General features: G+C 54.5%; 1 protein-coding gene and 1 long non-coding RNA gene across 4 annotated transcripts in view; both read right to left on the reverse strand.

The window, feature by feature from the left end:
• Window positions 1-1,294: 1,294 nt before the first annotated feature.
• LOC126033372 (uncharacterized) overlaps window positions 1,295-12,972 on the reverse strand; it is a 56,305-nt gene continuing 44,627 nt past the window's right edge. Inside the window, exon 2 of the long non-coding RNA XR_007504445.1 lies at window positions 1,295-1,351. This is a non-coding gene — a long non-coding RNA (uncharacterized LOC126033372). The remainder of the gene's footprint in view (window positions 1,352-12,972) is intronic.
• The window catches only part of WDR20 (WD repeat domain 20), a 46,377-nt gene continuing 39,988 nt past the window's right edge, over window positions 6,584-12,972 (reverse strand). For all 3 annotated transcript variants that reach the window (XM_049790353.1, XM_049790352.1, XM_049790354.1), the window contains one exon: window positions 6,584-8,526. In XM_049790353.1, coding sequence (XP_049646310.1) covers window positions 7,249-8,526 — 1,278 coding nt within the window. In that variant the 3' untranslated portion in view covers window positions 6,584-7,248. The remainder of the gene's footprint in view (window positions 8,527-12,972) is intronic.

Raw genomic sequence — 12,972 nt, forward strand, 5'->3', positions numbered from 1 at the left:
ACAGGAGATATCAGGATGAATGGGCCAGGGCTGAGCCAGGTGCCTGCAGCTCTGCTGGGCATAGCCTGTAGCAGTGTGAGGGGTGGGCCAGATTGTGTGTGTTGTGGGAGCTGCTTTGGATTAAAGGGGCTTTGTCAGAGTCCATGTCTCCATGCTACCTCCCCAAGTATCTGGGGGAAGCAACTTATGGGGGATGGGGCAGGGGCAAGGCTGCAGGAGATGAGGCAGGGACTGTGGGTGGTCAGAAAACTCAGCAGGAAAGATTGTGGCCGCTCTGACTAGGATGTCCCCCCCAACTCCCAGCCAGCACCACTTGGCCTGGCCTGAGGCCGTGACAGTTGCTGGTGGAACCTGGACTTTAGGGGTGCCGCAGAGCTGGGCCTGGCCATTGGTGCCATGCCAGCAGCAGGGTTGGTGACAGGCTGGCTCCTGTCCCACCCTGCTGTCCCCAGGCCCTGTCAAGTTGGTCACACAAATGTGGAAAAAGGAGCATACCTCTTGAGATTGCTGTTATGGTGCTCCCCATTCCCTTGGGAGGAGGGACAGGGACTTCCAAGCAGTGCTCAGGGGCCTAAGGGGCCACTCTGGGAAAAGCTGGGCTGGCCAGACCTTTCTCACTTAGCTGCTGGGGGTGGAACCTGGGTCCCGAGCCCACTAGGCCTGACTCCTGGCATCTAAACTGAGCAGCAGGGTGGGTGGGTAGGTGGGGGAGAGGGGGAGAGAGAAAAGAGAGAGAGGAGAGAAAGAGGAAAGAGGAGAGAATGAGAGGAGAGAGGAAAGGAGTGAGCGAGCTGGGAGAGCCCGAGAAACTGGGAGCAACCCAGCACTGCCAGGTGTGGCCTCCCAGACTGGGGTGGGGTAGGGGCAGAGACATAGTTCATCTGGGGAATACGGGCCACGCACTTGGGATCCTGGCTTAAAGTGAGGCACATTTGATACCGGCATGGCAAAACATCAAAATAACTGAGGGATGGGCCAGAGCGATAGCTCAGCAGCATGGTGTTGCCTTGCACACGGCTGACCCGGGACAGACCTGGGTTCAATCCCTGGCATCCCATATGGTCCCCCGAGACTGCTAGGAGTTACCTGTGTGCTGCTGGTGTGACCCAAAACCCCAAAAAATAGAGTATCTTTGTAACAAATCTTACATGATGGGGCTGGAGAGAGAGCACAATGGCAGGGCTTGCCTTGCAAGCAGTTGACCTGGGACCCAGGAGTGATTTCTGAGCAAAGAGCCAGGAGTAATCCCTGAGCACTGCCGGGTGTGACCCAAAAACCAAACCCCCCCATAAAAATAAAAATAAAAAAAAAAAAAAAAAAAAAAAAAAAAAAAAAAAACCTCTTTCAGCAGCTGAGTGGCAGAATGACGCTGATTGCTTTAGCAAGAGCAGCAGGATGGAGTTAAAAGGGTGGCCCAGTCCTCATTTAGTCACTGGGGGAGGGGGATGTTTGGGCCATGCTCAGCAGTATTCAGGTCATTCCTGGCAGAGTCGAGGGACCACATGGGATGCCAAGAGTGGAACCTGGGTCGGCTGCGAGCAAAGCAAATGCTCAGTTACTTCTAACTGCACAGAACTGAGAAGCACAGAGAACCTTGACAGGGCAGGGGTTAGGTAAGGGGCATGCTGAGGCCTCGCAAAGGTGTCTGTAGAATAACAGCCCTTGTCTGCAACTGTGCACTGGTTGCTGATGTCTCTGTAGACACGGTTCCTAGGATGCTGGATTTAGAGGCAAAGCAAAACAAAAAAACTCATTTCTTTTTGTTTTTGGGTCACACCTGGTGGCACCTAGGCATTATTTCTGGCTCAGTGTCCAGAAATCGCTCCTGGATGGCTCGGGACCATTCAGGATGCCGGGAATCGAACCAGGTCCATTCTGTGTTGGCTGCATGCAATGTAAATGCCCTATGGCTGTGCTTTTGCTCCACCTCCCCCGCAAAAAACATTTCTTAGCTCTCACTGCAGCCCCCAAATGCCCTGAAGTGGACGTGGCTCTCTTGGCATGTCAGCTTCGCATATCTCCTGCAAGGTCTCACTGGAGCTGCTGGGTCCCTGGCAGGGCTGGGTGTGCAATACTGCAGCCCCCACCTGGGACAGCGGGCCTGGTTTTGGGGTAACAATCCCAGCAGCTCACATTGATCCAGCAGGGTGTGTCTCTGCCTTTTCCAGAAGTTTCCCAGGGGAGAGCGAACTTGGCTGTGGAGCCAGTGTTGGGAAACTTGACCTTCATCCCTTCCACTGCCTGGCAGTTTCCAGGGCCCAGAGCAGCCCCACTTCCACGGCTGGGAGCTCAAGTGGCCTCAGCTCTGGGACTGACCATGTGCCTGGCATATGGCACTGGGTGGTTTGATTCAGCACCAATGTACAGGGCTGCAAAGTGGAGCGCAGGATGGCCTGATCAAGGACAATCTTGGCCTCCCCTGGACCCACTGAGTGCCTGGGGACCCTGTGAAGAACCGGTTGGTGGCCAGGCCCAGCTGAGAGGCTGGGAGCCCGCTTGGTATTCGCTTCTGAACCTCGCTCTCATTGCCCCACCGTTATATTTCCCAAGCACAGGCTGGGCAGAGGCTTCTCGTGGGTCAGGAACCAGCTCTTGGGTGCTCCCCTTTGTAGGCTTGCGGGGCCTCAGCTCAGCCACACTTGCTGCGGGAACAGGTCATGTGGCAGCATGTTCTCAAAACTCAGATCTGTATTCTTGGGGGCTGCTTGACAACCCAACCTCATACCTCAGGGGCAGCAATGAGCAGCCATGGGTATGAAAGGGCAGCAGCTGCACTTGGGGTACGCAAGGGGTGCAGGGGTGCTGGTGCCTCTACACTACCCTCATCAGGCCAGACCAGCGCAGCCGTGCTGTGGGTGATGTGGAACTTCCTGGGGGCTCGGATTTGTCCAGGAAGGCTTTGATGTAGGAGGGGAGGGGGTTTCCCGGATGAGCAAAGCCTGCTCTGCTGAGGCAGGCGGGGTGGTCTGACAAGCCCTTGCTTGCCCCCAGCATCCTCAAAGGCAGGGCCCACTCCACTGGGTCGGCTCAAGCACAGGCTTCTACTGCAAGTCTAGTGGGCAGCAGCGTGGACCTCAGCACTGTTCTCTGCTCCTAGGCCAGCTTGTCGGCTGTTTGTGAACACTTTGGGCACCATGACCAGCAGTGGGGTCAGGTTCTGGAAGACCAGGGGAGGACCCTGGGCCCACGGCGAGTGATATCAGTCAGTCCTGCACACATAAGTGTTGGTAATTAGCTGATTTTCACGTGACCCAGTCCCCGATCTTGGGGGTGGGCTTTGTTCTCCCAATTAAGACAGCCTGGGAAACCTCCTGAAGGGGACGCTGCCATCTTGGCTCGCCGTTTCATGTGGTGAACTGGCTGACTTGTGGGTGAACAGCTTTTGGTGTGGGTTCCTGGCCTGTTATTCTTTCCCAATCACGTGTGGATTATTTCCTGCTTCGGAAGAACTACCAGATTGGGGGTATGGGAACCTCTCTACCTTGTTGGGGTTTTTGATATTCATCCTACTATTTTACACACACAAGGACAGCAGGAGGTACAAAAGCCCCCAGGAGTCTGCTTTAGCCCCCTACTCCCCCAGCCACTATCCATGGCCCATGGTCCTCGCTTCAGCTTGGAGACTTGGAGTAGAGGTGTCCGAAGGCAGCTGGTCCCTGATCCTGGTGCTGGGCGAGTCAAGCCCTCCCATGCATCCTCCCCACAGAGCATTTCTGAAGGGTCAAGCAGACTCACTAAAGATGAGTGAGAGGCCCAATGTTTTCCATTCTTGCTGAAAAGTGCTTCTCTCCAGACTTGAGATGCTCACATGACACTCGCCATTCACACCATGTCTTCCTGTCCATCCACCTGCCCGAAGGGGTTGGCCCAGGGCTGTGACGTGGACAACACAGCAGCTGAGGACCGAGGCACTGCAGCAAAGTCCCTCTTGATGAAATCTTAGAGTAACACTGACTATTGTGGATGAGTCAAGAACATAACTTACCAAATTTCATGTTAGGAATATGCCAAATTTAGTCAAGCTGTCAAAAATGAAAATATGGGACCAGAGAGATAACATGAAGGTAAAGTATTTGCCATGCATGCAGAAGGTCGATGGTTCGGGCCCGGAGAGATAGCACAGCGGCGTTTGCCTTGCAAGCAGCCGATCCAGGACCAAAGGTGGTTGGTTCGAATCCCGGTGTCCCATAGGGTCCCCCGTGCCTGCCAGGAGCTATTTCTGAGCAGACAGCCAGGAGTCACCCCTGAGCACCGCCGGGTGTGGCCCAAAAAAAAAAAAAAAAAAGAAGGTCGATGGTTCGAATCCCGGTATCCCATATTGGTCCCCCGAGCCTGCCAGTAACTCCTGAGCGTTGCTGGGTGTGACCCTCCCCCCCAAAAAAACAAAACAAAAACAAACAAAAAAAGAAAATATGAGAAAGGAAATGTAAAAAATGTGCTGTCGGGGGCCGGAGAGATAGCATGGAAGTAGAGCATTTGCCTTGCATGCAGAGGTCAGTGGTTCGAATCCCGGCATCCCATATGGTCCCTGGAGCCTGCCAGGAGCGATTTCTGAGCATAGAGTCAGGAGTAATCCGAGTGCTGCTGGGTGTGACCCAAAAACCAAAAACCAAAAAAAAAAAAAAAAAAAAAAAAGCTATCATTTTGGTTTCTGCTGAAGGCCAAGGAAGTCACAGGCGTCACTGAAAGTGGAGACCTCCCAGGGCCCGGACAGATGAGGCTGAGGGTTGGAGCAGCCACCATAAGCTGGCCCGATGTTCCAGCACTGCCTGCTGTCGCTCCCTTCCTTGGCTGACCTGGTCCGCTCTCCCTGCTCAAGGGGGCCAGAGCTGACCCCCTAAATTTAAGACCAGAACTGTCCCAAATCTTCCGCATGCTGGTGGTCTCTGCTGTGTCCCTGCCTGGAAGATGTAGCAGGTTCCCTTGGCTACCCCATGCCCTCCAGAGCTACCATAGGGGCAGTGCAGGGGTGTCTCAGACACATGCATGTGACAGGTGGGACCCTGCAGGGCTCCAGCACCCACAAACAGCTCCCCTGGGGACCCAAGGCTGCTGGGTCACAGCCTACTGCAGAGTCTAGTTCAGACCTGACAGCTCTGCTGAGAGAGGAAGGGGAAGGGCCACTGCCGCCAGGTCACTGTCTGCCCTGGGGTGTTGCTGGTATCAGAGCAGAGTCCTGGCTCCCGCACCTCCTTCACCAGAGAGCAAGAAAGTGAGAGTTCTCAGGAAGAAGACATGAGGGCCAGAGAGGACAGTAGGCAGGGAACCCATATGGTTTCCAGGGCTGCCAGAAGCAAGCAGGATGGAAAAAAAGAAAAAAAAAAGCTAGACATGTATAGCAAAAAGAGAGGGTGAGAGGGAGGGAGGGAGGGAGGGACAAAGAGGGGGAGAGAGGAGGGAGGGAGGGAGAGAAAGGGGAGAGAAAGAGGGGAGAAAGGGGGAGAGAGCGAGAGGAAGGGAGAGAAAGAGGGAAGAGAGGAGAGAGAGCAAAAGGAAAATGGAAAGTAATTTTTGGGACTCATGTTTGGAACCATTTAAGCAAGTGGGGACCCCACACCCAGAGGCTACACTCTGCAGAGTATCCAGGGTCCAGGACCACAGCCAGGTCTATCTGTAGGGAAGCCACAGCATAGCCCTGTGTTACTGGGGATGGGACCCCGGGACTTCCTGCATGCAAAGTAGGTTCCTAGCTCATTGGGGGTGGGGGTGGGTCGCATTTAAAGGTGCCCAGAGGCCACTCCTGGCAGTGCTCGAAGAACATATGGGGCCTGGGATGTGAATCATGTTCAGAGCAGTGGAACCTCTGCATGTTATATTTAACTTGTGCCCGCCAGGGTCACCCATCAGTGAGGGCCAGCCCCATGGCCTGAACATTCAGGACACATATGTCCTCCTTCAAGTCCGCACTCTGGCCCTGGCTTGCTACTGCTGCCTCCACTTCCTGATCTGAGGGTGGGTGGCACAGGGCACAGATTACTCAGTCGTCCCGTCCTGCCACTTTCCTTTACACCCAGGCCAGGTCATTCCCCTGCACCCCCTTCAGCCACCAGAGCCAGAATAGCCTCCTCTGCCCTCCCATGGGCATGACGCTTAAAGGGAGCAAGGGGCCCCTTGCACTATGTGCAGCAGCACAGAGCAGCTTTCCCACCACTAGTGACACAGGAACATGGACAGAGCCAAACCAAGTGATGGGGCAGGCCAACCCAGGAAAGTGCAGTACAGCTTGGCAGAGAAATCAGGGCTGTAATCCACCCCCTTCCTGTGAAAACAGGAACCTGCAGAGACCATTGGGGGCCATGAAGTGAGGTTCCTGGGCCCAGCACCAAAGTCACCACAGAGCTGAGGGCTTGGTGGCCTCCCGACTACTGGAGAACAAAGCCCCTATGTGCAGAAAGGTACTGGCAGGAGCCCCTAAGCCTGCCAAAATACACAACCCCCAAAAGACAAAACCCAACAAAATGCTCCCCGGCGTGGGAAGTGCAGAAGCCAAGCAAGGCCCGCACCTGAAGCACTTGAGGGCTGCAGCCTGGCACTAGCAGGGCTCCATACAGAATCTCAATCAAAGAGCACTTCGACAAACCACTTCTTTGAAAAAAGATGTTTATTAAACAATTTTAATTGTCATAAAATGACTAAAATGGGTTTTAAAAATTAAGGCTCTTCTCTTTCTGTGGATTGCCAGAACAATGTAAAAATAATATCAATCAACCCTGCTGAACACTTTGTTCCTAAAGTTAAATTTTATAGATTCCTAAACGTTTTATGATTAAGATAAAAAACTGGATTATAAATGACAATTAATGGCCGTTCGGACTGAATACACACTTGGATCAGGCGAACAATATTCTAATTGAGTAGTTAAGCAAAAATATTCCAGTTAAAGCAGATTTTAATTCTAGCATTTTTAAAGTCGTGTTTCCCCCCCTCGTCATGATTTTCTAGGATTGAAATAGTCTGGTACCGGAGCGCTAACCTGGGTGCTCCGAAAGCTCCCTGGGTGACTGACTGCGCTGGCAATTAGTTTGATTATAGTTTTTGAAACGTTCTAAGGTGAATTTCTCAAATGATTCAGTATTACATGGCATGCAGTATCCAAAATTATGGCTCTGATGCATTTCGATTTACATTAAGAATAAGAAGTGTCATTCACATTCATTGTACAACCCCCGCCCGCAAGAGGAAGAAAAAAAAAAAAAAAAAAAAACAACAACCAATCCCTACCTATTGAGAGTCCTAGATGGCGCAGCATTAAGGGTTGAAACTCACCACTTTGCCAGGCCTTCCCCAAGTGCAAACAAAGCCCTCCTGGCAAGCAGTCACTATGCAGTCTTCCAGAAAGATCAGTACTGTCAGCCGCTCGTGCGCGATCTTTTTACAGATCAGCGGCTCCAGTAAGGGCACGTCTTCCATGCGTGGGCACAGCAGCGTGCCCAGAGTTTTGGCGGGGTCCGTCCGGGCCTTGGTGACTAGGTTCAGTTTGTCACTGCTCTTGCTGGAGATGTGGCCCATGCTGTGGTTACGCTTGTGATCTTTGTCATGGTGCCGGTCCTTGCGGTCATGCAGTGAGAGTGTAGCAAACTTGCTAACGCCGGTGGCCACAGCACCATCGGCCACGCTGCTCTTGTTGCTGGTGTTGGACACGGCGGAATGTGGGAGGCTGTTGGAACGTGGTAGGGGTGGTGGCGCTGAGCTGCCGGGGGCCGGGACACTGTTGCCGGCACTGCCGGCGGGGGGACTCGTGGCGTTCATGACGTTTGTGTGTGTCCGGGCCCGGGACAGGGGCTGGTGAGGGAACAGGATGTCCTCTGTCAGGTCCCAGAGGCAGAGCTGCGTGTCCTGGCCCACCGAGCCAAAACGGTAGGTGACGCTGAGTGGACGGCTCTCGGCCGAGTTCCGTTTGGAGAGGCGGGACTGCGTGCTGTTGGCACGAGCGCGGCCCAAGTGCAGGGCATCCTGGAAGTCCTCGTCGCTGCCACTGAACTCCATGGGGTCGCTCTCCTCCACGCTTGTGGTGTACGCGTCAAAGGCCACCACGCTCACCCACGACTTGTGCCCATGGCCTCGGGCGATCACCCGGCAGTCCACAAAGGACCAGACAGTGACCAGGTCGTCCTCCCCACCCGTCACAATGTACTTGCCATCGGGGCTCCAGCACACGCACAACAAGCCTCCAAAGTAGCTTTTCATGGTGCCATGTAGCTCCACCGAGTCAAAGTTGAACACTCGCAGGAACCCGTCCTGGCTCACGCACGCCAAGAACTTGCCATCTGGGGAGAAAGCAAACTCGTTGAGGGCCCCCTCGCCCACCGTCCACTTAAGGAGAGGGTTCCTCGTGGATTTGCTCTTGCAAGTGTGCACGGCAAAGCTCTCTCCCTGCTTCAGAAGCTGGTAGTGGGGGGCAGTGGTGCCACAAGCGTGCTCCACGTTATACATGTACATGTTCCCACTTGAATGGGCTACTAGGAAAAGACTTTCCGAGCCAGGCACCCACTTGACACAGGTCACACGTGACTTGTCTATTAGTCTCTGTGAAGACAAAGGAGAACAAGTAATCACGATGGAGCAGGGCGCAGGCTTGCTCCCGACGGCGGCCAGGACTCCCACCCCACACTCGCCCCAGCAGCCCCACCCTCGGGGAATGATGGGCTTCCTGGAACCCATGCTCGGGCATCTGTGGGGTCCATTGGTTCCATACAGCTGCGGGGTTCACTGGCAGGTCCACTCTTACCCAAGGGGCATCAACAGATGTCCCACATCTCTCCTCTGCCTTGGGCACTTGCCCCAGCCCTGGGCTGAGCACCCCCTGGCCCTCAGCTGCTGCAACATGGCCCACAGGGCTTTAGGACACTGCCCAGAAGTCCACACCTGCCTCCCTTATTTCTGCTGGCCACTGTGCATGTGTGAGATACATGTGTGTGTGTTCATGAATGGTTCCCAAGCACTCCCTTGGCACTGAGTGACCAAGAAGAATGTGCCTCCCCAATGTCCTCTCCCTAATCCTCGGGCCGTTCACAGTGAAGCCTTGAGAATCTCGAAACTGCAGGCCAGGGGTTGCAGTCTGAGCCCCATCACTTGGCTGGCCTGCAGGCCCCACCCAGGCTCTGCCCACCCATCAAGTGCTCAGTACTTGGGTCTTTGGACACAAGGGGTTTGGAAGCTGGCAGGCCGTGGGTAGGTGGGTGCCTGGGAAGGTGCCTCACTGTTGACCAGTGAGGGCTCAATAGATGTGGATCTTGCTGAGGACCTGGCCAGGCAGTATGAGGCCTAGGCTGCTCACAGGCTGGAGTCAGGACAGCTACAACAAAGCTACTCAGCAGCTGCTAGCACCTAGTTTGTGGGCAATGCCAGTCACAGATGGCTACCTGGGCACCCAGCAGTGCCCACCATGCTTCTGAGTCACTGTGGGGAAATGCCAGGGCCTTGGGAGGCTGTGGCCCCTGACCCAACAGACTAGTGCCTGGTGACCAAGTTAAGCGACAACCCACCTCTCAGGAGACACACACCCACAACCCAAACCAGCATGATCTGAACTATCTCAGCCCACCACAACCATGACTCTTCTAGTCTTGCGGTTAATCTTAGTTTTGCCTTAAAAATCCACAAATATGGGGGCCGGAGCCATAGCACAGCGGTAGGGTGTTTTCCTTGCAGGTGGCCGACACAGGATGTAACTGGGTTTGATACCCAGCATCCCATATGGTCACCCGAGCCAGCCAGGAGAAATCCGTGAACATCACTGGGTGTGGCCCTAGACAAAACAAAACAAATATATCCCCAAATACACTAAGATACAGCTATGAAGCACCATGTTCTGAAAGCAGAAGCTCCAGTGCGCCGGGGACTGGGGCAGGCTCATGGTCAGCCTCTGTGGACACACCTATCCCACTACTCCCAACACAGGGCTTCTTGCTCATCCCCTTATCCATCCCCCTGCCCCCGAACAGGTTCCAAAAAAGGCAAAAGGGCACCCAGCCCAGCAGCTTCGGGAACTGGCAGCACAGGACCCAAGTGACTTGTGCCACCCACTAACCCCTGTACATACGGCCCCTGCATCACAAGCAGCAACATCTGTCTGTCTGGGATCAACACCTCAGGAACAGACCCAGTCTGACCGCTGCATGAGACACACTGCTGGGGGATGGGCAGATATTAGACCAGTCGCTCATGGCCCCACTCTGGGCCAAGCAGGGACGCAGGGACAGAGGGATACTGGGTTTCGGGGAATATCTGTAGGGAGGATAGTCTGGAGGAAGTGCTGCAGAGACAATTCTGGGAGATGTCTCTGGATCAGGACTGTTCAAAGTTGGCCCAGGGGCTCCTCTGCACAGGGAATGGGGGTTGGTGGGACAGGCTGCACTTCTTGGAGTATGAGTGCAGCCAAGACCAAGAGGCTCTATAGGGGATGAGAGTCAGCGAGTGGGGTGTCGTCCTGGGCACTGTGTGGGAGGCAGGCCGACCACAGGTGGCTCTTGGGTCTCGAACTTGGGAATGTGGCAAGCATCAGGCCAAGGAAACACCTCTGGGGCTGAGCACCAGACAATGAGGATGGAGCCTGCCTTGTGCACGGTCATGCCTGGTTCCATATTGGCACCTTCAACAAGCCATCATGTGATCCGAGCCAGAGACAGGAGTAGGTTCTTGGCACTGGCAGGTGTGCTGCCCCCACCCCCAAATAAAATGAAATACACAGGGGCTGGAGAGATAGCATGGAGGTAAGGTGTTTGCCTTGCATGCAAAAGGACGGTGGTTCGAATCCCAGCATCCCATACGGTCCCCTGAGCATAGAGCCAGGAGTGACCCCTGAGCGCTGCTGGGTGTGACCCAAAAACCAAAAACCAAAAAAGAAAAAAAAAAAAAAAAAAAAAAAAGGAAAATACACCATGCCTGTGCCGTGGCTGAGCAAGGGGCAGCCGTGCAAAGCCTGAGCCAGGCTCCAGTAGAGGCCCACGGGCAGGACAGCGCCACGTGGGCTGCAGTCTAGGGAAGCAGAGTTGGGCCTGAGGGTCTCTCTGGGTGGAGGCTCCATCTGTCAGTCCAGCCCAAGTGCAGACAAACTACTTCTCCATCCCTGTGACACTTCAGAATGGTCAACATCAAGGTCTTCGCTTTTTTTGAGGGAGGGTCTGAGCCACATGTGGGTGATCAGGGACCATGTATGGGTGGCCTAAGACCTAGTCAGAATCAGCTTCTGCAAGGCACTTCTGCCTGGCCCACACCTTTCTTTCTGGGAGCATGGGGGAAGGGGGCGCACAGCTCTTGTGCAGGGCAGGAAGCTCGAGATTGGGTGTGAGGAAAGGGTGGTGGATTTGGAGGATGGGGCACTGTCTAAAAGGCTCCAGCAGGTGGGGTGAGGGTGGGTCCGGGAAACAGTCCTGTGGGGAACAAAGCCCTGTGTGAATGCTGGAGAGCCCACCATGCCCTATCACTCACCCAGTGAACAACTGACCCCAGGACAGGCCTCAACCTGCATGGCTCTTGGGGTACTGACAACAGGAGTGGCCATGCACCTAATGGCACCCAACCACCAAGGCCATTCCTAACCACAGCACGGCTCCAGAGCGCAAACGAGGCATCTGCCTTGCATGTGTCACACTAGGAGTCCATCTCCAACACACCTGAGGCCCCTGAGCCCAGCTTGGGTGATCTCTGTGTGAAGAGCCAGAAATAAGACCTGAGCACCGCCAGGTGAAGTCCACTGCTGGAAAGATAGCACAGTGGGGAGGTCATTTGCTTGCACACAGCCAATTTGGGTTCTATCCCCAGCATTCCATATGGTCTCCTGAACACTGCCAGGAGTGATTCCTGAGTGCAAAGCCAGGAGAAACCCGAGCCAGGCAAGATGTGGCCCAACATCCCGAAAAAAACCCAAAAATCAAAACCAAAACTAAACCAGATAAAAATAGGACCGGATCTCTCAGTGGTAGGATGTTTGCCTTGTAAGCAGCCAACCCAGGACGGATATGGATTCTATCCCGGCATCCCATATGGTCCCCCAAGCCTGCCAGGAGCGATTTCTGAGCACAGACCCAGGAATAACCCCTAAGCGCTGCCTGGTGTGACCCAAAAACAAAAACAAATAAACAAACAAAAAAGAACAAAACAACAACAAAAATACCCTAAACCCGATATAAACAAGTCAAGCCCACCACAGCAGCAGACTCAAGGGTCTGTATGGGCACTAAGGGACAGGACCAGTGACAGTGGAAGAAGAGCTACTCCAGGATTCTGGAGGGCAGACCAGCTAGTGCTGTCTTTAGGGGATGAACAGACAATCCTTATGTCCTTCCTCTGCCTAAAAGAATAAAACCGTAGACCACCACCACCGACAAACCCTAGACCAGGGACAGATCCACAAGGAGGCTCCCTCATGGGACCACCCACACCACTCCCTGGGCCCCATCTCAGCGTCCAGGGTGCTCCTTGCCAGTGCCAACCAGCTGTGGACCAAATTCCGTGGAGGAGTCAGGGGCAGGAGTTCGTTAAGGGACATGGTGCAGGGAGACCAGACTGCAGGGACTCGGTGAGCCACACCACACTGGACTTGCAAGTCCTCGAAGGTCCTTTCTCGGCTCCAGCACTAAGGTCACCTGCCAGCTGAGTTTGGGCACACTCCTCTACTCAAGGCAACTACAGGTGACGGGAAGTGGGCCTCAAGTCCCCCAGTGGGCTGCTAGGGGTGGCTGTCTTCAGGACTCAACAGGGAGCACTCGGTGTTGGGAACCTCAAGCTCCCCCAAGGGTAAATACAGGGACCGAGGGATCTGTGCCCAGGGATCACAGGGGCCCACAGCTCCCAAGTCTCTCCAAACCTGGGTTAAGTTGGGCAAAGCAACAGCCAGCAGCTCCAGGCGGCTCCAAAGGAGGCACCTGTCTTGCACGATCCCTGCACCACAGGGTACCCACAGAGTGCCGCTCGGAGTGACTCCAAGTACACAGTTAAGAATAATGGCAGAGCAGTCCTAGATGTGACCCC

The sequence above is a fragment of the Suncus etruscus genome, chromosome 17 (assembly GCF_024139225.1).
Source record: "Suncus etruscus isolate mSunEtr1 chromosome 17, mSunEtr1.pri.cur, whole genome shotgun sequence".
Lineage (NCBI taxonomy): Eukaryota > Metazoa > Chordata > Mammalia > Eulipotyphla > Soricidae > Suncus > Suncus etruscus.